Source organism: Anser cygnoides, chromosome 1, assembly GCF_040182565.1.
Source record: "Anser cygnoides isolate HZ-2024a breed goose chromosome 1, Taihu_goose_T2T_genome, whole genome shotgun sequence".
Taxonomy (NCBI): Eukaryota; Metazoa; Chordata; class Aves; order Anseriformes; family Anatidae; genus Anser; species Anser cygnoides.
In genome coordinates, this window is record NC_089873.1 from 182,008,536 (window position 1) to 182,030,169 (window position 21,634).

Consider the following 21,634-nt stretch of genomic DNA (forward strand, 5'->3'; position numbering starts at 1 on the left):
TACACGTGCAGGCAGAGTGGCAAAATAAGTTTATCTCCAAGTCCCTCCCCTAGATCTCCCAGCACGTTCTCCAAATAGAGCTGTCTACAGTTCTGTGCTGCTCCTTCCTGATTTTGCATGGATGAACGGAGGGTGAGTTATTTCAGGGCTTATTTTTTTTATCATCACACCTTTAAAGGAGCAAGGGCTATCTTAAACATGCATTGCAGGCAGGAAAATTCAGGAATTGCAGCTCTGTCATCGAGACAGTGGCAAGGGAGAAGGCACTAGCAGCAAGGAAGCACCGTGGAAAGGGAGCTGCACCTTGTTTTCTAACTCGGGAACAACACTTATAGAGTTATTACAGGGCTGTTGTTGACCTCCTCACTCACAATTAGTGCATCCTAATGATCGTTAGAACAGAGGGATAATTGTGGAGGCTGCTAGCAGACGCACCATCCAACCAGTCAACCCAGACAGACCAGTGGCACTGCCCAAAAGGACCCCTCCAGCCTGGCAGGAGCGAGTACACCCCGGCCACTGTGGTCACACCACCGTGCTACCATCACCTGCTTCACCTTATCCATCAGCTCACACTTGGCTCAGTGGATGTTAGCAAAACTACGAACCCTGCTCAAGTCAGCGCTCAAGCAAAGAAAAATTACCAATTTTGGCAAGGGTTTGTTGGATTATGCCTACCGCCAGTCACAAAATCTCACATTTAACTCAGCGGGAAGACTGCAACCCAGTAAATTGTTGTCAGCAGTACAAACACACACGAAATGTGTCAGCAGGAGGACTCCGGTCTCCTTCTGGTTATCCTTCCTCAGGGGCATCATCTTCAGCACACATGCCTGCATCCAACCAGGGGACTCAGGAGCACGTCTGGGCTCCCAGGTCTGGATGCTTGCCCTGGTCCTACCCTACCTCCAGACCCAAAGGCAGCCATCAGCCACCCCCACGCTGCCTCTCACAAAACAGGGTGACGGAGCTGGAGGTGGGGTGTCCCACCAGACAGCCCTCGGGCCCCCGGTGGCCACACCTGGGTGGAGATGCCACCGTCACTGCTGTGCTGACGGTGCCACCACCAGTCCTGCCCAAAAGAGCTTACAGTCTAACGCGGGAGGGCTCACGGTGTGGACATCAGAGGTATTTCTTAGTTGTGCTGCTTTGCTTTTCAGCTTGTAGTGCCAAGCACGGAAGCAAGCGATCAAATAAATCACTCGGGCACAGGATCGATCCTTGAATGATGACTACATTAAGAAAATGTAAATGCCTTGGTGCGTTACAGAAATAATTCCCCGCTGGCGCCTGCTATGTGGGCTGCAGCCATACCTTTGATTTCATTTACACAGCTTCTTCTGTAGAAAGATATCCAAATTTCTCCCTCAGCCTACTCCACTCACTAACCTTTACGCAGCGCAATATGCACAAGGGAGGAGCAGAAGCAGAGGCAAGACAGGGACATTGATTGCTGCCAGTCTGGTAGGAAAACGTTATAACCTTGCAGAGAGGGGACAAACAGCAGAGTCATCTGCAACATGCAAAACAGCTTCTTCATTTCCATAGTGAGTCAAAGGAAATGACCTTCAGATATTCTCCAAACTATTACTGCTTATAAAGAAGTTGTCTTTAGTGGGACCCTGTGGACAAAAAGGAATTTAAGAAATAAATACTACAATTAAAGGTAGCGTCTAAGTACTTTCTGACACGGGAGATGAGGGCGGGTGGTTAGTGTTGGCACAACCCAGTTGCAGGCTACTCATCAGTCCCGAAACACAACCCATTTTCAGCACAGGGAGATGCTCTGAGCATCTTCCCCTGCCTCCAAACCTTCCCGGCCCCCTCTTTACCCTCTCCCCCACTTCCAAACCGCTCGAAGGTGACTTTATTGCACCGACACCTCCATCACACCTCATCCACGGGGGCTGCCCACCTCGGGGCTGCAGTGCCGGGTCTCCCAACACCAACCCAGCCTCCGAGGCTCACCGACGGGCTCTGCCCCCCCCTCGCCCCGGCTGGGACCGCACCCGCACCCCGCACCCCGACCCTGCCCGGGCGCTGCGGGGACGGGCACCGGGGGGGAACGGCGCTTCCATCCCCCGCGATGCCCCCGTTATTCTGCAGGTCCATCCAGCTCGCTGCCAACCCGGGGGGCTCCGGCACACGCTCCCAGCCGCCCCGACCCTACAAACACCGGGACCGGCACAGCGGTGCGAGCGCCCGGCGGTTCGCTTTAATTTAATTAAATTTAATTAATTAATGAATTTAATTTCCTCCCCCCTCGTAGAAAAGAAAAATAATAACAATAATAATAAAAAGAGTGATAAATAAGAATAGGCAGCGCGGGTAATTACCGGCGAGGAGGCACGCTGCGGCGGGCGGTGCCGGCGGGGGGCGGGCGGGCTGCCGCGGCCACGCCGCCAGTTCCCGCCGGCGCCACGCCAGGCCACGCCCCCTTACCGCTAAGCCACGCCCACATCATACCAAGCCACGCCCCCAATCTATCAGACCACGCCCCCTATTTATTAGACCACGCCCTCATCGCTAAGCCCCGCCCCCATCGTGTTCTAACCGTCGCCCCCCCCCCGCGGCGGGAGGGTGTCCGCCATTTTGTGTGGCGGAGGGGAAGCCCCCCGCCCAGCAGGGTGCGGGGTGCTGCTCCTGTGGAGGGGGTTGAGGGAGTTTCCTGGGAGTTTCCATTTCCTTGGAGTCTGGTTGGGGTGCGCAATGTTGTCCGGAATGGGTGAACCAATAAAATTGGCTGTGGTTAGGGCAGGAGACGGCTACACCATAGCTTCCTTGCATCCTCACCTGAAATCTCTCTTCATGATGTGTCCGTAAATCATCTCCCCCTCTCCATCTCCTGGCTTCGCTCCTATCGCAAGGTCTCTGCATTCACCAGGCTGAATTTCCCCGCTTCTGATGTGTTCCTTTCCTTCTTCAGCATTATTGGCTCAACTGTCTGCTGTCCCGAGCTAAATTAGACCTACAGTAGAGACCACAGCCGTGTTTTTGCGGCCACAGTCTTTCAAGTTCTTGCTTCTGCTCTCACTTAGATTTTTACCTAGGATTTCACCATCTATAATGGTCGGTGTTATCTCATGAGAAAATCAAGTTCTCTCTCCCTCTGGCTTTATCTTTCCTGTCTTGAGCAGCTGGAACAACGCTTTCATCCACCCGTGGCAAAAACAGTCGGGTTTCTTGTCTGAGCTCAAGGCACTGATGATTCCTTCTTAACTAAGTCTGAGAGCATTTCAGCATTTCGCAGTTTCAACCCAGGTTGCCTACACAGGAAAGAAACCAAAACCATATTTATATGTTTAGATGTGTGCGTTTTCCAAGTATGAATTCTACGTCTTGATTTTTATATCAGTGTTGGAAGGGGTGCAGAGGTTGCCCCGAGGGTTGTGAGGTCTCCATCCTTGGAAGGTTTTCAAGATCAGACCGGTTACAACTTTGCTAGTAAGAGTAATCTGCTCGGACCTCATAGTCAACCTTTGTGTCCCAACGTGAATTATTTTGATCCATGTAGCGGGTGCCAGGCAGAACCCCTATCCTGAAGAGTGAAAGGCTGGGATGATAAGACGCAGTGTATCACCTGGGAACACCAGACATAGCTATGGAGTGTTTTTCTCCTGTTTTTGAAATTCAGGTTTGTCTTTGTAATAATTCCTGCATTGTTTTTGCTGTTGTCCAGTTGTTTGTTTTTTTTTTTTTTTTTTATATTCCTTTTGTGCCTCCAGTAAGCGTGAACCATGCTATGTTCTGGTTATTTTTGTGCAGTGGTAGCTCATCTTGTTGTGATATTTGACCATTTAAACTCAATGTGAAAATTGAACTCCAGGCTCCCTTTTTAAGCTTCTCCTGCTTCTTCCTTTCTCCATCCCCTTATTTCGTTGTAGTTACTGGTCTATAAGCTGTGTCAAATCTGAACTTTGACCTGCTTACATGCTTCAGGACTGTGTTCATTCTTCAACGCATATTTTTGTTCTTTTCATCACAATTTGCATAATGCTGCACTTCATTTAAGTTAATCTTGTCCACATGCAAAGTTGTACTGAAGTCTCAAGTTTATGTACTTTCCAAATAAATATTTGAAACTTTTCTTTGCCTACTGATCCCCTTGTTTCTAACTGCATGTGAGAATTCTCTTAATCTTTGTATATCTTCCTGTGAGCCAATAACTTCCTGATGATTGCACTTTTAGTTTCTCTTCAAAGTCACTTTCATCATCGGTTTGTCTTTTGTGTTCCCCTTCTGGTTTCAAGTTCTTTAGGATAGAGTCTTTATATTGTGTGATGTCTTACATGTTATTAGACCTACAAAAAAAAAAAAAAAAGCCTAAGCCCTGTAACTTGGGACATAGATAATCTTGAAAATTACTGCAAATCAGAAATGTGCTAAACTTAGCTACTAATGAGTGGATTTCTGACACCAAATTGGGAGTTCTGTGATGGAAATCAGTATCATTATGGGCATTTTATAATTCATGAGCTAATATGAAGACAGAAAGAAGCTTAAATATACTACTTGCATTCATGGCCTTTTTTTTTTTTTTTTTTTTTTTTAACCAGAGTTAACTGTTGCTCTTATTGAATTTGTTTACGCAGCAGAAAACCTTCCGGGAGATTTCAGAATGCTTAATGTGGGGTGTTTCTCTAATTTCCTGTGCCTCCTTTTTCTGAGAGATGAGAAGCTCTGATTGCTTCACCTCCTGTGACAGATGTGCTGAAAATCATTCTTTAATGCAAACGTTTCAAGGTTAATAGAATAGCTCTTTTAGATTTATTTTTTTAATAGTATCACTGATTTATTTCCTGAAATACTAATGATAATTAGAAAAACTGCTGAATCAGTCACAAAGAGAACAAATCTTCCTTTTTGGCTACTTGTCCTGTTCTACTATTCTTCTGTCACCCAGTTTATATGAGCAGACATTTATAGTTCAGCACATTAAACTGGAAATGCCGTTGTCTTTTGTTTTGACTTGTCAGATTTTTCTCATTTTTTTTTTGAAACCTCTGCAGTCGTCTGTCAGGATCAGAAGCCAAACAGAAAATGGATGAGCGGCCAAAACTACTTCGTAGACCTCTGCCTCCTAAGCTGCCATCTAAACTATCTACACCAAGGGAGAAGGTTGGTAAAGGTAAATTGTACAGAAACAGATCTTGTAGTGCATACTTTCAAATTCAATGTGTTTTCTAAAATTAACACAGAAGAAGATGAATCTATTGGTTAATGTGTGAATACTCATTGGAGTGCTTGGAGATACCCACACTGGCTCCAGTCAGCCAATTCTAATGCTGAAGCTTCTGGATAGCGCAGTCAGAGATCTAGAACAGGCTCCATATGCTAATGTGCACTGCAGGCATACTAACACGAGCCGATGCTAGCCTGCCAACCTCTTACCCTAGCACAAAATGTGCTGTAAGTGTCTATTTCTAATTGCTGTGGCTGTTCAACAAACAATAAATCTCATCTGCGTAATCCTTGTCAGCAAGTGTTGTAAGCAACCAGTGCAAAGCAGTGTGATTAGGACTTCACGATGACCCATGTGACTTGCATTTCTTTGGGAGGCTGTTCATGTAAAATAGTGGAAGAGTGATTGGGGCATGTGCTGGAACCTGAGTCTTCCACCTGTCAGACTCGAACACTACCTCCCATATAATAGAGGCATTCCCCCTAGCTCATCTGAAAATATAAGATGTAACATGAGAAAATGCTGGTTTCAAGAAAAGTTAGATTGAAACAGATTAATTCATACCATAGGGGACGTGAGATACAACTTTGATTCAGACAAAATGAAAAAAATACGTTCAGGGAGGATGGTCATGGTCTTCTTAGAATATACATTCATGTACAAAGACAAATATTGGGTTATATTATTTTAAAGGCATCCAGGAATTCTATTTTATAACAAAGGACTTGCTGTGCAGTATGGTTCAGAAATAAATAGACATTTTGTGTGCCAGTATATGTGAATGAAAAGCTCTTTCCAGTTTATATAAAGTAGCTATTGATTAAATATTTAAGCACTAACATATAAAAATAAAAATGAAAAACAGTAACATGATCTATAATCAAAATATTTTTAACCTAAGTGATAAAAAAAAAAAATAGAGACTAGGCACCAGTCCTGAAAACAGATCTGTAAAGAAGGATGCTGATGTCTGAACAGATTAACTGGCAATAGTCAAAACTGTAAGGTCCCAGGATCTGCTGTAGAAGTATGGCATACAGCATTTTGTCAATTTTATTTCTCACTGATCAGCACGTTAGAATAAATGTAATATGAAAGAATAAAGGTCACATGAAAGAACAGTGCTGTCCCTACAAACTGGGTTAAAGAAACCAAAGCAAGCTACTATTTTTTTTTATTTCCCTCTAAGATTCTGTACAATCTGCTAGAGTATCTAAAAAATCTTCTGTTAGAGTATCTAAATAACTAAAACTGCTTAATCTTCGCATAATCACCAAGACAGACCACCAGAAAGAAAAATAAATAAATAAATAAATATTTTTTTGGATGTTTGAAATAAATGGTAAGTAATTTGACTTGTTACAACTCACTTGTCTTTATTAGAACACTGCCATGCTGATATTTGTTATTAATGAATATTTAACACTAATTAAAAAGGAACAATAATATATTAAGAATAATACCTTTATAACAATATTAAAGATAATTAAGTTAGGTTAAGTAAGGTTGAAAACTTAGAAGATGTAATGTTTGACCCTTTGCTATTATTAGGCCCTTTTGAAGATTATTTTGAAAGGCTGGTGCAATCTATTTCTATACAATACAGCCCGGCGCTGTTGAAACAGATGTAAATATTTCTGGCTCAGTACCAGAGCTGTGCTTCAGTGATTTAAACCATTTTAAAAGTGATAGATAAACCTTTTATCCTGAAACAAAGTTTTATTGTGATGGCTCTCCGTGTAGGAGAGCATGATGATTAGTGATGGATGCTATTTATAGATTACGTATTTATGTAGTACACCTGACAAGAATCTAAGAGCTGTGCAGTAAAGTTTGTTCAAGGATCATTTCTCCAAATGTAGCTATTACACGTGATAGATACTTGTACAGCGGCATGACCATTGATCAAAAAGCAACTCTTTGGCAATGACGATTCGATCGTCTTGGGGGATGGACTTGTTTCATGCTTCTTGAAGAGACTGAGACCTGGGACCAGGAGTTCTGAGCTAGGAAAAAAAAGATGAGCCTCAGTAGTGCCGCATGAGTGTCTTCCCCTGCAGAGGACTGTAGAAAGTGAAGGATGTAACACAATTAAGCAATTGACTGAAAATGCAGAAGAAATTTCAGGGAGTCATGGTGGTAGCCTGTGCCTGGTAGAGGGCTTGAAGTTGTCAGCCACAGTGCTGGGGGGCACGAAAGCCAGGGAGATGAGCCCACAGAATAGTCCCAGCTTTCTTTGAGAGCTGAGCTACAGCAGAGAGCTGTAGAGAACGACTTCTCCCTCAGCAGGACCCTGAAAATGAGTGTCCCTAGGAAAGCAAACAGAGCACCAAGCTTGGAAAATACACACACTGAATGAAGTGTAATTTACTAAGTATTTCTTTGTTGATAAAAATGTCCAGGACTAAATGACTGCTGGGTGTGGTACTGTTGGAAACTGGGGACTAGCTAAGGAGCCAGTAGACCTCCAGAATGAGGTCTTTGGGATAGCCCAAGTAGCAAAGTCTGTCTCATACATGAGGAGTATGAAATGACATCTCAGTGGTGTGGGACCACTAGTGCTCAGCACCATCCCACCACGCATGCTACTCATTGAACTGAGATGAATAAGCTAAATAAATAGTATTTCTAAGCCTCTCAGTAGTCACTGAAGAGAGGTGAGCAATTCCAGCGAGTTTTTTAGCTGGCTGAAGATCTGGTTCACTCTCTGAGGGGTCTTTCCGCCCTTCCAAATAGAGGAATTATACATCCTATTGCATTATTATTATGTATATCCTATTGCATTATTAATAGGACCAAGGAGCAGACAGGCTTCTGAATGTGGTGTTTTGGCTGGGTACCTAACAGCAGAAAAAGGAATCCAGACTCAAAATAGAAGTGCTTCTGCAAAAGAATGATACATTCTGTGGAACTGTCTACAGCTTGGAAAAGATCCTGCACTTACTTTTAAGACAATTTCCAGAAACTGATTTCCTTGTTCCTTTCACAGCTCGGCCACAACTGACTTGGCCACAAGTCCACTCCATGCTGCTTTTTTGATATGATACTTCCCTAAATGTTTTCCCCCTTCCCTTTCAGTAGTGTTAACATGGGATTTAGATGATACAGGGAACACAACGGAGCAGAAAGAGGAGCATTCACTGAAGGAATCCCACCTACTTCCCACATCACAGATCTCATTGCCTTGTCATGTTGCACCTAGCAGAACAGATGCAGGATCCCTAAATAGGGACCTGTTGGCCACAAATTTCACATGCAGCAGAACGTTTCTCATTCAGTCTTCCTTAAGCTATATGATTCGCACTTCAGAAACCCTGCCCTTTCTGTCCTGCTTGTTATCTAACCCTTCTACTGCATGCTGCACGTCATTCAATATAGAGTATAGGTGAATTCTGTTTGTGTGGGAAAAAAATACTTATTTTGTGATTGGTAATGCTGAGATGCTTAGTCTTAACCATTTGTTCATTTCTTCTGAACAAGAAAAATCTTTATAGGGCATGGAGATTTGTCACACAAACTTTTCCTCGAAAAGAATGCCAGAGTATGCGTCATTCTAAATGTCTTTTTTTTTCTTTTGTCGTCAGCAGGCAAGGTTTCTGGACAATACGTAAGTAGAGTGATGAAGAGTACAAATGATGAAAATAGAAAAGCAGTGTCTGGAGGTTATGTCAGTGCTCAAGGGCAAGTCAAGCAGACGGATGCTTCCCTCAGCCATGGTCAGATTTCCCAGAGTCCGCTGCAAATCCAACCCAAAGATACATTTCTGTCTGTTCGTCAGGTTTGTCATGATCAAACACAAGTCCAACGCAAAGACCTCTTTCTTCAAACTCAGTTCCTACTTGGCAGTACCCAACCCCAGTCTGAACACATTTCTTCTTGCCCAATACATTTCCAAAGCAGACATGTATGTCAGTTTAAGCAAGATAATAACCATGAGCAAATAGAGATCCAGCCCAAAACTACAGGTTTGCATGACCAAAGGAAATTTCATGACCAATATGAAATTATTCCTGTCTATGCAAGCAGCCAAATGCCAAACCAAAGTGAAGAGGAAAACATCTTTTCTGTCCAAACTCCTAGAAGCAGTTTTATTACTACTAAAAATCTCAGTGTGCCTGATAACTTTGCATTTTGCAAAAATCATAAATCCTCTCGTGTGAAGCACCAAGAATTACTGCGCACTGGCCCCAACCATTTCACTCCTCCTGTATTTACACAGGAAAATCTAGCTGCAGGTTCATCCTTTCACCATCTACCTTTGAAGACGACACTCAAAAAGCCACTTGTTTCCTACTACAACTGCGAAGTCCTCAGTAGCAAGTTAATGACTGAAAACAGGAGCTTGCAGACTGAAGTTAACACAGTGATGTTATCTGATATCGATTTACCAGTAGTTGAAACAAGAAAGCCTGAGCAACAGAAAATCCTAGGTAATTGATATTAAATATCGTAGTATTTTATTGTTGGTACAGTGTTTTATTGTAAGATTTTCCTAAGCATCTCTTGCAGGGAGATAATCAAACAAACAACAAAACAAACAAACAACAACAAAAAAAAAAACAATGACAGAAAAACACCTTCATTTATGTGTGGGTTTTTATTTGTGTGGGTCTTTGAATTTGCCCTCATTAGTTGAGAAATAGTCCATGGAGAATTACAGCTTGTGCTAACTAAATTAAATGTTGTGTTTTCAGATAACAACAAATGATGATTTAAATGTAAATGTGTAAGTTTATTATAACTGATAGTAAAAGGGGACTGTGAAAAGTCCCATGCTGTAAATCGTTGAAAATACATACAGAGAGAATGAGCTTATGTTGAGTTTCTCTACACCCAGGCTTCCTACGCACAGAGCACTGAGTGTTCTTGGTGTATTGTGCTGCTGCTCCAGCCATGTTAAGCAGGTTTAAATGTTAAGCAGGTCTCATGTTGAGCAGGTTTAAAAATAAATACTGGCATCTTGTTTCTTCCCCTTCACAACCATTTACCATCTACATCTACAACTGTACTGAAACTACTGTTTGTGTGGCCATGCTACAGACGAAATCAAGAAATTTATCCAGATTGTTTAAAAAGCTTTGTTTTCGTGGGATTGTCTTCAGGACAGACCAGTGTCCTCCTGTGTCCTCTCTTAGGGATCTCCCACAAATGGTTGGGCTGATACAAGCTGTGAGAGAAGTATGAGACAGTGGAAGGAACAAGCAACGGGGAATTCTGTAGGCTGGCGTTGCTGCCAGTCACATCGTAGCATGAAACCTCAGCACTAGAGACCGTGCCTGAGCTGGAGGAAGAGAGGTGAACTCCTCAGAGGGCAAACACAGTCCTGCCTTCCCAGGGGACTATGTGTAGTACACCCCAGGTTTGTCAGTGCTTCTGAACCAGGTCTCCTTCCAGCAGAAACAGCGCAGTGATAGTAGAGAACGGTTTCCCATGGGTTGCATCTTGAGGTGTGTTGATGGTGAAGCTGGGTTGCACGACTGGATTTAGAGGCATGGAGTTGCTGCCACTAGCTGACATTTTATAATTACCTTGCATGAGAGGTGTTAGGCTCTCTGGAAGCCAACTCTCAAAAATAGAATTCCTGGGTATCGGTTTTCCACTCCTGAGTAGTGAGTAGCTCTGTTCCATGGGAAGAAGGGTTTGCCTCATCCTTCTACTGTGGTGGTGTAGGAGCAGGTCTACAGTTATTTCTGTACTTCCACCATGAATCATTCACACAGTGGAAATGGTGTTTTGGTGTGTGGTAATAAAGTGAAAACACGGTCTCAAGTAATCGTCACATTTGGGGTTTGTATGTGCTTTGGTATAGGGGAAGTGATTCTCATTGCTGATGGGTCCTGTCACACAGGTTGCATGGACACAACTTCAAGAGGGCATCTATTCCACTGGCAGGAGCCCTGTTCACCATGTTCAGAGTGTGAGAAATGTACATTTTGGAAGAAAAAAGTGGCGATCCAATTTTTCTGATGAGATGCAGCGACACCTGACTGTCGCGTTCATGTTCCTATTTGTATCCAGTCTATGCAAACTTGTGAAAGGATAAAAGCAGCATTTTGTGGTTGCCACAGGCTTTTCTTCAGTCTGAGCACACTGCTCGTCCACACTCTGGATGGGCGGGAATACAGGTGCTGTGTCACTAGGGACTAGACAAGTAGTTTTGAGGAAGTGGATGGGAACACACGAAGGTATCACTTCACTGAAAAGGTGTTTCGCTAGAAGGGTACTTTGATGTGTTTCTTTTCAGCTGCATTGGAAAGAAGAAAAGTATAATAAATCCAAAGTATTTTTTTGGGGCCTTGTCTCAGCCTCTCCAGTCCCTTTCAAGAAGGTCATCAGAGCTGGGAAGAGCTGATGCTGTAGTGTCCCTTTCTCCTGCAGGTGCATCCCTTTTTCTTCCTGACTGTGGGTGTTGCCCAAAACATTTAAAAAAAATAATCTGTGAGGTTGGCAAACCACTGCTACCTTAAGTGACAGTGCAGAGTCTCCTGCACCGAACTGAAACTGAAACCTCAAGGAGGCAGTTCATATCACCTAACTTCAAATCCCTGGAGTTAATTACTTAATCATAACTAGTAATGAATGCTTCTGTCTTGAACTGTAGGCAGAGGGACAGAAACTTCCAGAAGGCAAGTTTTACTAACCCAAGGTAAACATCTAAGATGGGCGGAATGAATGAAGCACAAAACAGATGTCTACTTTTTGACCATTTATAGTAAAATAGAGATTTGCAGTGTCATTTGCTGGCTTACGCTTTCTGTTATATTACCCACGGTCAGCTGCAGAAGGAACAAACCATAGCAGGTCTATTTTAAGCACAGAAGCTCGTAGCTGTTCACTGTAGCCGGTGCTGAGGCTCTATGCTGGTTGCTTACACCGCAGACGCAGATATGGTGATTGTGGCTTAGAGAGAAGTGTTCCTTCAGATTGACTGAGAGAAGCAGCACACTGAGTGTGTGCAGCTTTAAGCTATATATTTATTTGTCTCCTGGTAGTGGTCAGCCCTATTTTTATTTGATCTCATATTTTAATGCTGGGAATGCTTTTCTGCGAAACTATTTTGTAATAATAGTTCAAATATAAACCTTTTTATGATAAACTACACAATCTTAGGCTCGGATTTCCTGGGACATAATTACCCCTCATGCACCGGTGCAGTCTGGAAAGTGTCTTTGCACAAAAACACCAGGGGTCCTGGTGGATGACAAGCTGAACATGACCTGGCATCATGTCCTTGTGGCAAAAAAGGCCAACCACGTACTGGCTGTATTAACCCAGACATAGCCAGCAAGTCAAGGGAAGTGTCTGTAACCTCATATTCTCATATGCAACACTTGTTAAACCACATCTGGAGTACTCTGTCCAGCTTGGGGCTCTCCAGTATAAGACAGATAGTGACACACTCCGGCAGAGGCCAAATGAGGTGGTCAGGAGGCTGACACATGGTATGTAGGAGAGGCTGAGAGCTGGGTTTGTATCATCTAAAGAGGAGATGCTTAAAGGGAGCTCCTACTGCTGTCGTCAGCTAGCCAAACTCTTCTCAGAGCTGCACAGTGACAGCAGAAGAGGCAACTGACACAAGCTGGAGAATGGAAAATTCTGGTTAGATACAAGGAAGAACATTTTCCCCATGAGGTTGGTCAAACAATGGCACAGGTTGCTGAGAGAAGTCGTGGGTTTCCCTCCTTGGAGATACTCAGAACTCAGCAGGAAAAGGCCCTGAGCAACCTGTTCTAGGCCTGCTTTGGGCAAGGAGTTGGAGCTGATGATGTCTCAGAGACCCTTTCCAATAGGAATTATTTTATAATTCTGTGTCTTTCTTGAACCTGCTTTAAAATTAATCTCTTATGTTTAAGGTCTTTCTTACTGCATTTGAACAACATATAAGGCTTTAGCACAATGAGATTTTGAGGCATTTGTATTAAGGAATGTATTTCTTGTGTATGCAATGTCTTCCACTGTTGCTTTTTCTTTAGAAATCACCTCGCAAGAGAAAATAAGAAAATCTGGTTCGCCGGAACAACTTTTGCAAGAACAAAAGAAAGAAAAAGGATATATTATACACTGTGTAAAGCTAACTGAACCTGGAAGAGCAGAAGGACCCTTTACAGGTGGGAACAAGATATATGTCACTTCTGTGAGATAAACCAGATGATCAGCATGGGGTGACAGTCATAAAAAGGCACTGTGGGAAATCAGATTCTCAGAAACATGCCATGACAACTCCAGACTGTAGGGGACTACCACTACATGCTGTTACATTAGCAAAATAGTGGAATTATAGCGTAATCAAATCATTTGCAATCTTGGCTTGGCTTTGAAGTGACAGTGAGGCTGAAGGTATAAGACCTAAAGTACCTGGGAGAAAGATTCCACTTCTGAAGCCTTTCGTGCTGGGTTCAGTCCCACACAATGAGAACCCTGTAGTCTCCATCACTCCAGATGGTAACTGTGGAAGGAGGCAAACTACTGACATTACTGTAGGCCATAATCCAAATCTACTCCCTGTGACCCTGAACTCTTTATATTTTTATACAGATATTCATGAGTTAAATTGATTACTATGTGAGAATCTCGTCTGAGTATGGCAACAGAGAATCTAAATGATTAGATTTAGGAGCTTTGCAGAACACCTCTTATTCAGTCTTTATTTTCTAATGTTTGCTTTCCTCTAAGAAATTCTGTAATGCTTGGCATCCTTTTTCGTATCATAGACTCTAATGATGGCCCTGATGTTGTTAGTGTGGACAGTGCTTGGGAAACCAGTTTCCACTTAATAGCAAGCAAGCAAGATGAGGAGGAAAAACTGATGTTCAGATCCCAAGTGAAAGTATGGCATTGCTTCTTGAACCGGAAGACTGCTCTCAGCCTTCAGGTAAATCATTTAAAGAAGCAGTAATGTTGCTGTGCTTAATACTCAATAGCAGCTTTCATTCAAAGTATCTTTTGGCTTTGTAACTTCATCCACAGGAAAAAAAAAATCATCTTAAAATTATTCCTGGACAACCATGTGAAAAAGGAGTGCCTGGAATGATTTAAAAATCTTTTATTAACAGTAGAACAGCTGTACAGATAGCTGTTTTACATGCTTTTCTTCTGTAGTTCCCATGCCTAAATTTTCCACTGTTTATTACTTCTTTCCTTTTATCTCACTTTCTTTCCCCATTTCTCTTGTACGATCACTGTGTCTTATTTTCTTTCTGATGCATCCTGCATAATTTTCATGGCACTTCATCAGCACTGTATCTTCTGCCAAAGTGTTTCTAATTTAACCTAAATTATGTCAGCACCATGAAAAAGAGTTGTCAGATGTGGACAATGAGAGAAGGTTTCTTCTGCTTTTGGTAGGGAACAGCAGAGGTTTAGTATTTCAGGGTTTCTAGGAATTTGCCTGCTGATCTAAACTTTGTCCCTTGATGGGTCTGAACCAGAAGTTGTAGTCTAGCTGAACAAGCCAGAGAAGGCTTCACCCAAATTCCTACATAGGATTCTCTGGCAGAATTTATGTTTCTGCCCATAAATTAGCATGAGGAAATAGTTTTCTAAGCCACTGTTATATACAAATGGTTTGTAGGCTTCACCCCACTGTCTGCTGCAGGATTCCATTGGAGTAGCTGTTGATACCTGGATAAGCAAAGTCCTTCTTGGAGGTAGACAATGAGTTTCATGTATCAACTTTAATATCTCAGAATAAATATATTCAGTCAAAAGGTTGATCAGGAAAAACTGATCAGGGATTTTGGGAATAATACTAACTGAATACATCCTACTTTAAATGCACCTCACTCTTAAGCAAATGCTCTGTGTAAATTAACCGTAAGTATTCAATTCCTTTTACTGTGATCTTGAAAGAATTGGTATTATTGTTTTCTTTCCTGTTCTGTCATCTAGAAAACCTGTTGAAATGTCAGTATTCACTGTGAACTTGCTCAGGAATTGAAAATGTCATGCTGTGATGTGGCTGTTTGGAAGACGTGATAAGAAATACCCCATGTTGTTTGACAGTTATCAATATGGTACAAATTTTGTCTGATTCCTATTCATTTTGAAGTTCACGGCTACCATATGCATAAGATGTGTCATTATCAAATCGAACAGTTTATGTCACTTTATTATCCATTTCTGCAAGTTTCATCAACATGGAAACTGGCAGTAACAGAGTTGGAAATACCAGAACCATCATCATGAGCAAACAGTGCTGAGAGTTCTCTTTCTCGGTACTATAAAAAACAATTATTGATTTTTCACCTTCTTGCCAGCAATACCCTATAATGGGTGTAGAAAAAAAAGTCTTTATAGAGCTTTTTTCTCTTTGCTGAAAAGCGTACAGCATATTAACTCCTCAGCTGTATAAATCATCTCCAAAGCATCCAAATCAATGAAGCTACTCTGCACTTTACCTGCTGAAAGCTGAGATCCTCAGATGACAGTTCCTCCTTATTCAACTTATCTACATTTACCTAGTAATTGTTAAGAGAATTATTTGCTGACATTGCTGTCATTTTGCTGACATTTTGAGAGGTCTCACTGGGGAAAGACTAGCCTTGTCAGGTTATTTTTGGCATGCAGTCAGGCCTCGCCACGTACTAAAAAGATTCTTGGTTCATGGTCATCACTGGTGAAACCTTCTTTGCATCCACTCTTTTTGGGGGTAGCTTCTTAAATTATTTTAAATTACTTAGGACTAGTTAAATACCATGGCATTGTGCAATACACCTCACTCTTAAGCAAATGCCATGTGTAAGTTGACTGTAAGTATTCAGTTCCTTTTACTGCGATCTTGTTCATGCAATGATCCGTGCAGCTTTGCTGAGGGCTCCAGTAACGGAAATTTGAAGATTTGTCCTAGTGCATTTTTTTATCTATGAGACAACTGAGAGACCTGATGCTTTGCTGAGATTGGTGTTCAGTTCCTGAAAACTCACTGTGTCTGGAAATTCCAGAAATCTGGGTTGCTGTGTACTGGTATGCTGTATAGCAGTGAAGATCTGTGTGTGAAGGAACTGCACAATCAATACAGAGTCATGCCAGACTTTAAAACCAACATAAAAATTGAGGAGAGGGTCTCATTTCAGAGCAAGTGTTCTGGTGTTCCACCTATTTCCTGGCCACCATTAAAAAAAACAGTGCAAAATTTTGCAATGGATTGATTTGCAGAAGTTGTCAAAACTTCCAATTTTCTTTCATTTCTGTTTTGTAAAACACATTTTTTTATTTGTCTAAGGCATCTTTCCTTTAACATGTTGGATTATTTATTAAAAAGGTTTGTAGATTCATAAAAAGATGAAATAAAACTAGTATCTTCCTGAGTCATCAAGAAATTTTGATTTGCTGAATATAAAGCAGTACTAAATGTTATTGACAGTGCTTTCTATTGGGAACAGGAAATATTTTTCAGTGTCTCAGAAACGTGTTTGATATGAAAACAGGTTTTCATACAACTCTGCAGTAAGTCTTGCTTTTGTGCTTGAAGATGTAATTAGAAGCTCCAGCAAAAGTCCTTTGACTAAGTGGTATCTGCCCACAGATTGTTGTTATGAGATAAATATAACTCTAGATTTGCCTGACTTTTAAGATCTTATGATCCCATCAGCAGATGGGAACCAAAGCATCCAACCCACTGTCTCGTCCTTGGAGGAGTCAAAGAAAGAGCTACGTCTGAATGGGGAATGTGACAAAAGAGCCAAACTCCCCCTGGTGCACAGGGCCCAGGAGCTGATGGCTCCAGAGCACTCTGGAAGAGGGGAGAAGGCCAGAAATTCATGTCTTCTCCACACCACTGACTGTCAGCCTTCCTGCCTAAGCCCACCAAAGAATCCTGATGCATTCATCTGGTTTAAGCTGAAACAGGACAAATTTCCAGCGTTTGCTGCTGTTTCAGGTACTCTCACCATTCACACGCTCAAAAACAGAAATGCTGTGAAATGAAAAAGGGAAGGACTTGCACGTGAAGCAGAGCCACCACAATTCACACAGCTCAGTAAATGTCATGTCAAGATATTGGTTCTCAGGGTTATCATATTGCTTAGAAGACAAAGTGCTTCTGTTTTTGCTTCTGTATCCTCAAGACAGTTATTTAAAATCAGAAAGAATTGTTGCAGCTGTTTGCCAACTCAGTGAACTTTTTTTCTGTATGAGGAACTGATATTTGAGAGCTCTTATCTGTTGTTCATGAATTACCCAATTTGAAACAATTCGTCAGCATAACAAATTTGAACTCCATGACAAAAGCCTTCCAGTATCTCAAACTATCTTGCTCATCTCTGGAATATTTCACAACTACCAGTGGGAACATCTGCACTGGATTTTCATTTTTTTGCTGGAAATATTTTCCACCTTTAGAATTACATTTTGCAGATTTGCGTTAACATCCAGAAGAGTTTTCATTTTTGCTGCTAATTTAGTGAGATATAGACAATCTAGTAGTAGTATAACCATGAGAAATCTTCAGATGAAACATTGTTTTTCTTGCAAAACAGATTTCAGGAATCTAAGAAAATTCTGAACTCTAATAATCTTCATTATTTACATTCATGTACCTATTTATTATAACTCTTTTGTATTGTAATCCTTAGATTTAGATTTGATGTGACTACAGGTAATTTAGTAGGTAGTTTATGTTATGTAGATATACTTTACTGTTTGTCTGTCATGAAAAATCATTAATTAATTCTGGCTTACAAGGAACCAGATGCTAGATTTAGATCTTAAACTGTATTTGTATGTGTGACACTAATTGAATATTATCTCAGCATCTATGTAGTTTCAGGCAGTGTGTGTAACAATAACTTTATACTTTCCTGAGTTGTCATAATAATGCAGAAGCCGTGCTCTCATAGCAGAGATCTGTGTAAAGTTTCTTAGGTTAGGAATGAAAGTAAGAATTTAAAAAATGCACAATGAACAAGAGTTTCACTGCCTGGGTCTGGAGATGTTTTGGTTTGCATGTTTTGGATGTTTTGGATCCGCTTTAAATGATGAGTATATTCCAGAACAAGTCTTCCTCAGCGAATATATCTTGTACACCCTAAGAAGGTTACGAAGGGGAGTCTAATACAGTTTGAACAACATTAGAGCATAAGATAAAATGAAAATGCAAGCCAAAAATCACAGAGCTTAGAGGCAGCAACAAATCTGGGCAACTTATTTTATCGCACAATTAGGAAAGCACCCTGAACCAGAGCATTAATGAGAGAAGACCTTGGTGCTCTCAGTGACTGCAGGTGTAGATCTTGTGTGTCTGTATCTTAGTTCGCCTCTGTGCTCTATTGCATGTTGTTTCCCTGTTCATCTACATTGCAAAAATATTCATTCATCCCCAGTTTTCCTTGGTTTGCACAAACAAGTCGCCTCTACAACAAAACTGCATGGGCTGGTTCGTTGCAAGGCCCAACCTAATAAGCAGTATGGGCAAGACTGCACCCGATTTATCTCCCTTTTCCATATTCATTGAATGCTTTAGGGCTTGTCTCCCTGTACGTCATTGTTCACTCTATAAAGACACCAGTATGGCAAGCTTCAGGAAATGCCTTTTAATTATTTCAGGCTCTACAGAATGAAAGAAAAACAACAACAACCACAACCCTTGCAGAATAATATACGCAGAATGTAATATGCAGAATAATATACATGAAAGCAGAGGGGAGACCCCTAGCCAACTACTAAATAGTATAAGTACAGTCTGCTTTCAAGCAGGGCAGCAAGGCAGTATGGACATATGCCACCCTGTACCACATAACATGTAGCAAGAATTGATTGTTCCTTGAATGGGTAAATTTAGCAGAAAGTCAAGTTCTGGACTGTGTCCATGCTTGAAAAAAAAGACAACAGGTTATTTGGATGTGATGGAAAGGAGTAGGAATGATATTGAAGGATTTCATGGCAAGAGCCAAGGTGGGTTGGGCTTAAGCTGACTCCATCCATAGGAGAATCAAGTTGTGGTATTTCTGACTTTCATGACAAATCTGTGAGCCCCAAGGAACTGTTCTTAAGGATGTTTCTTTTTCTTTTTCTTTCTCCTTTTTTTTTTTTTAATTTAAATGAAAAGGCTGAGAGGTTTCCTTACACAGCTGACCCACTTTTTATGTATCTTTTAGGCCTACTTTTTGTTTCACCTTCCAGACCTGACCCCTTTAATGGATACCTTGGTCTGCCTTAACTTGTCATTCAATAATTTACTCTTCTTTCCTATGGAGGTATGTACTGCTTATTTTCCATCGAAAATGTTGTAAGGATGAAATTTTACAGGTTAGATATTAGATATAAAGTAACTTTCGACGAATCGTGATTTAAATGCAAATGTAATAGCACAGATATTTAGAACAAATGAAAAAAAAATCCAATACTCAAATTCTTTACCTTTTTAGTTATTTGGGGTCAGTAAGAATAGTGGGAAGAATCCCAGAAGTCTTCATGGCTGTCCTCCCAAGCCTCTGTCTGCTCTCACAGGTCTTGCTGTCCTTCATCCGCCTTCTCCCCACAGCAATCTGTAGCTACAACTCCCAATAGTTTCAGTCTGCCCAACTCACTTAAGGTATCCAGACGTGATCTATAGCAGCTAAAAACCTGCAGTTACTGGGAAAAATCTAAATATGAGCAGACTTAGTGTGGACAGAATCACTAGGAATGAGGAACTGTTAACATTCAGAAAAGGTTTAGTGAACATATACAGACTGTGTATTTTTTTTTCAGACACTTGTAGTTTGAGCAAATTCCTGACAATGCAGACAGATACATCCATGTTAGGAGACTGTGGGCATTTCCTTGCTTCTTGTTTTAAACAAGAATTGCCCAGGATAACACATACAGCACCATGCTACCTGATGCAATGTTAGCTACATGGTTACATGGTCTCTTCTGCTCAGGCCCAGGGCTTTGCCTGCCGTGGAAAAAGCTGTCCTTGGACAACTTGAAGTTGTAGATGCAGGCTGGAAGGGCTCTGGAGGTCCTCTCGTCCAAACCCCGACTCAAAGCAGCGCCAGTTTAGACCTTCAGATGTCTTCCTCAACAGCACAGGTATCTTGAGCTGTGGAGCTAAAACATTATTTTTCAAACTTTTCCAAAATTTGTTCCTCTCTACTCCCTGCCTTTCTGACTCACCATCTGTATGCAGCTAAACATACAAGACCTTAAGAAATGAGATGACTAACTTAAATAATGGTGCTTACAGTAGTTAACCATCTCTCTTGAAAACTTTCACTACTCTTTTTTGTCATTCTTATCTATGATTTGAAAAACACTGCAGTAGCCGTTTCAAGACCAGGAATATTTATCAGGTTGTTTTTCAGTGTCTTCTTAAATGCAGACCAAACAAAATATTTTTCCCCTGATTTCCATTCAAACCTTTTTCAGCAAAAACATTTTTGAAGCATGTATTATAGAAATGGAGAATTCAATCTCAAAAAGGTAAAATGCAACATCAGGAGCAAAAATAAGGCTTATGAAGAGAAATGCTGGACAGTCTTAGCCAGCAGCACTAGCAGCTCTGCCTGCAATTCTCAATGTTTTAAGTGATATGGTAAGTGGCAATTGTGTCTCATATTGTATCTGCAGTAATACAGTAGTTAGCTGTATCTACATATACAGTACTTGTATTAGCTAATCTTATAATATTTATTTCCTAGTTCTTCCAGCATAGTTTACTGACGCTAGAAATGCAGAATAAACAGCTGTTGGTTTTATTGTTCCCTGTCCCCTTCCCTTCTCAGGTGTTTAATATTAAATCCTTACAAGTGCTTGTGCTCCAGAACAACCCCATCAGAAAAATCCCAAATGACATTCAAAGACTGAAGTAACTCAAGAAATTTACAGTTTCCTTCAATTTACTATCAGATCTTCCATCTGGGTGAGGTATTTTTTATTAATTGAAAGGTTTGCCACATTTATAAGCCAAACAGGGATTTCTGTCTTGACATTATTATACATTATAATCATTCACTAATTTCAATTCTAGCCATCCCATTAACCCAAACAAAAAAACTTTTTCATAGTACTAGGAGATGGAAGTATTGAAGCAGCTAAAATACCTTGCCTTATTGAATCTTCACTGCATATATATATGTTAGTCTGCTGTAGCTCATTTTCAGTAAATAGACTGAAAATATTTTATAGAATAATGGCCTTGTGGCTTCCATCCTTGGCTCTACTGTCTGCCTTTGTGTAGCAACAAAAATAGGTAGCATTTTAAAACTTAGTCAATAAATTAAAATATAACTGTCTTGTTGAGATGCTGGAGTACAGAAGCAAAATTCAATTTCTAGAGTATTTTGGAATGCTAAGACCCAGCTTTATCCCCCCTGGCTTTAGATATTGAATTGAGGGACCCATCTCAACATCCACACTGAGTGGACAGAATACCTCTAGAGACCATTTCAGCTCACCGAAGAGCTGAACCCTATTTTTCAATGCAGAAAAGAGGCTAAGTCATCATACACTTTCATAGCAGGTAAAAAAATA

At 41.2% G+C, this 21,634-nt stretch overlaps 2 protein-coding genes across 18 annotated transcripts in view; one reads left to right on the forward strand and one right to left on the reverse strand.

Annotated features, from left to right (window-relative positions):
• LCP1 (lymphocyte cytosolic protein 1) overlaps positions 1-2,380 on the reverse strand; it is a 48,350-nt gene extending 45,970 nt beyond the window's left edge. The window contains exon 1 of the mRNA XM_048046918.2: positions 2,337-2,380. The gene's annotated coding sequence lies outside the window, so the exon portion shown is untranslated. The remainder of the gene's footprint in view (positions 1-2,336) is intronic.
• Positions 2,381-2,567: 187 nt separating this feature from the next.
• LRRC63 (leucine rich repeat containing 63) overlaps positions 2,568-21,634 on the forward strand; it is a 31,575-nt gene continuing 12,508 nt past the window's right edge. Inside the window, exons 1-9 of one of the 17 annotated variants that reach the window (XM_066988717.1) lie at positions 2,585-2,702; positions 4,593-4,743; positions 5,010-5,128; positions 8,767-9,612; positions 13,156-13,290; positions 13,894-14,054; positions 19,276-19,374; positions 20,044-20,194; positions 20,887-21,023. In XM_066988717.1, coding sequence (XP_066844818.1) covers positions 5,041-5,128; positions 8,767-9,612; positions 13,156-13,290; positions 13,894-14,054; positions 19,276-19,374; positions 20,044-20,091 — 1,377 coding nt within the window. In that variant the 5' untranslated portion in view covers positions 2,585-2,702; positions 4,593-4,743; positions 5,010-5,040 and the 3' untranslated portion in view covers positions 20,092-20,194; positions 20,887-21,023. Of the gene's footprint in view, positions 3,635-4,592; positions 4,744-5,009; positions 5,129-8,766; positions 9,613-13,155; positions 13,291-13,893; positions 14,055-15,070; positions 15,726-19,275; positions 19,375-20,043; positions 20,282-20,886; positions 21,024-21,634 lie in introns of those variants that run through there. The other 16 variants (XM_066988765.1, XM_066988773.1, XM_066988714.1 and 13 more) reach the window with 16 other exon arrangements.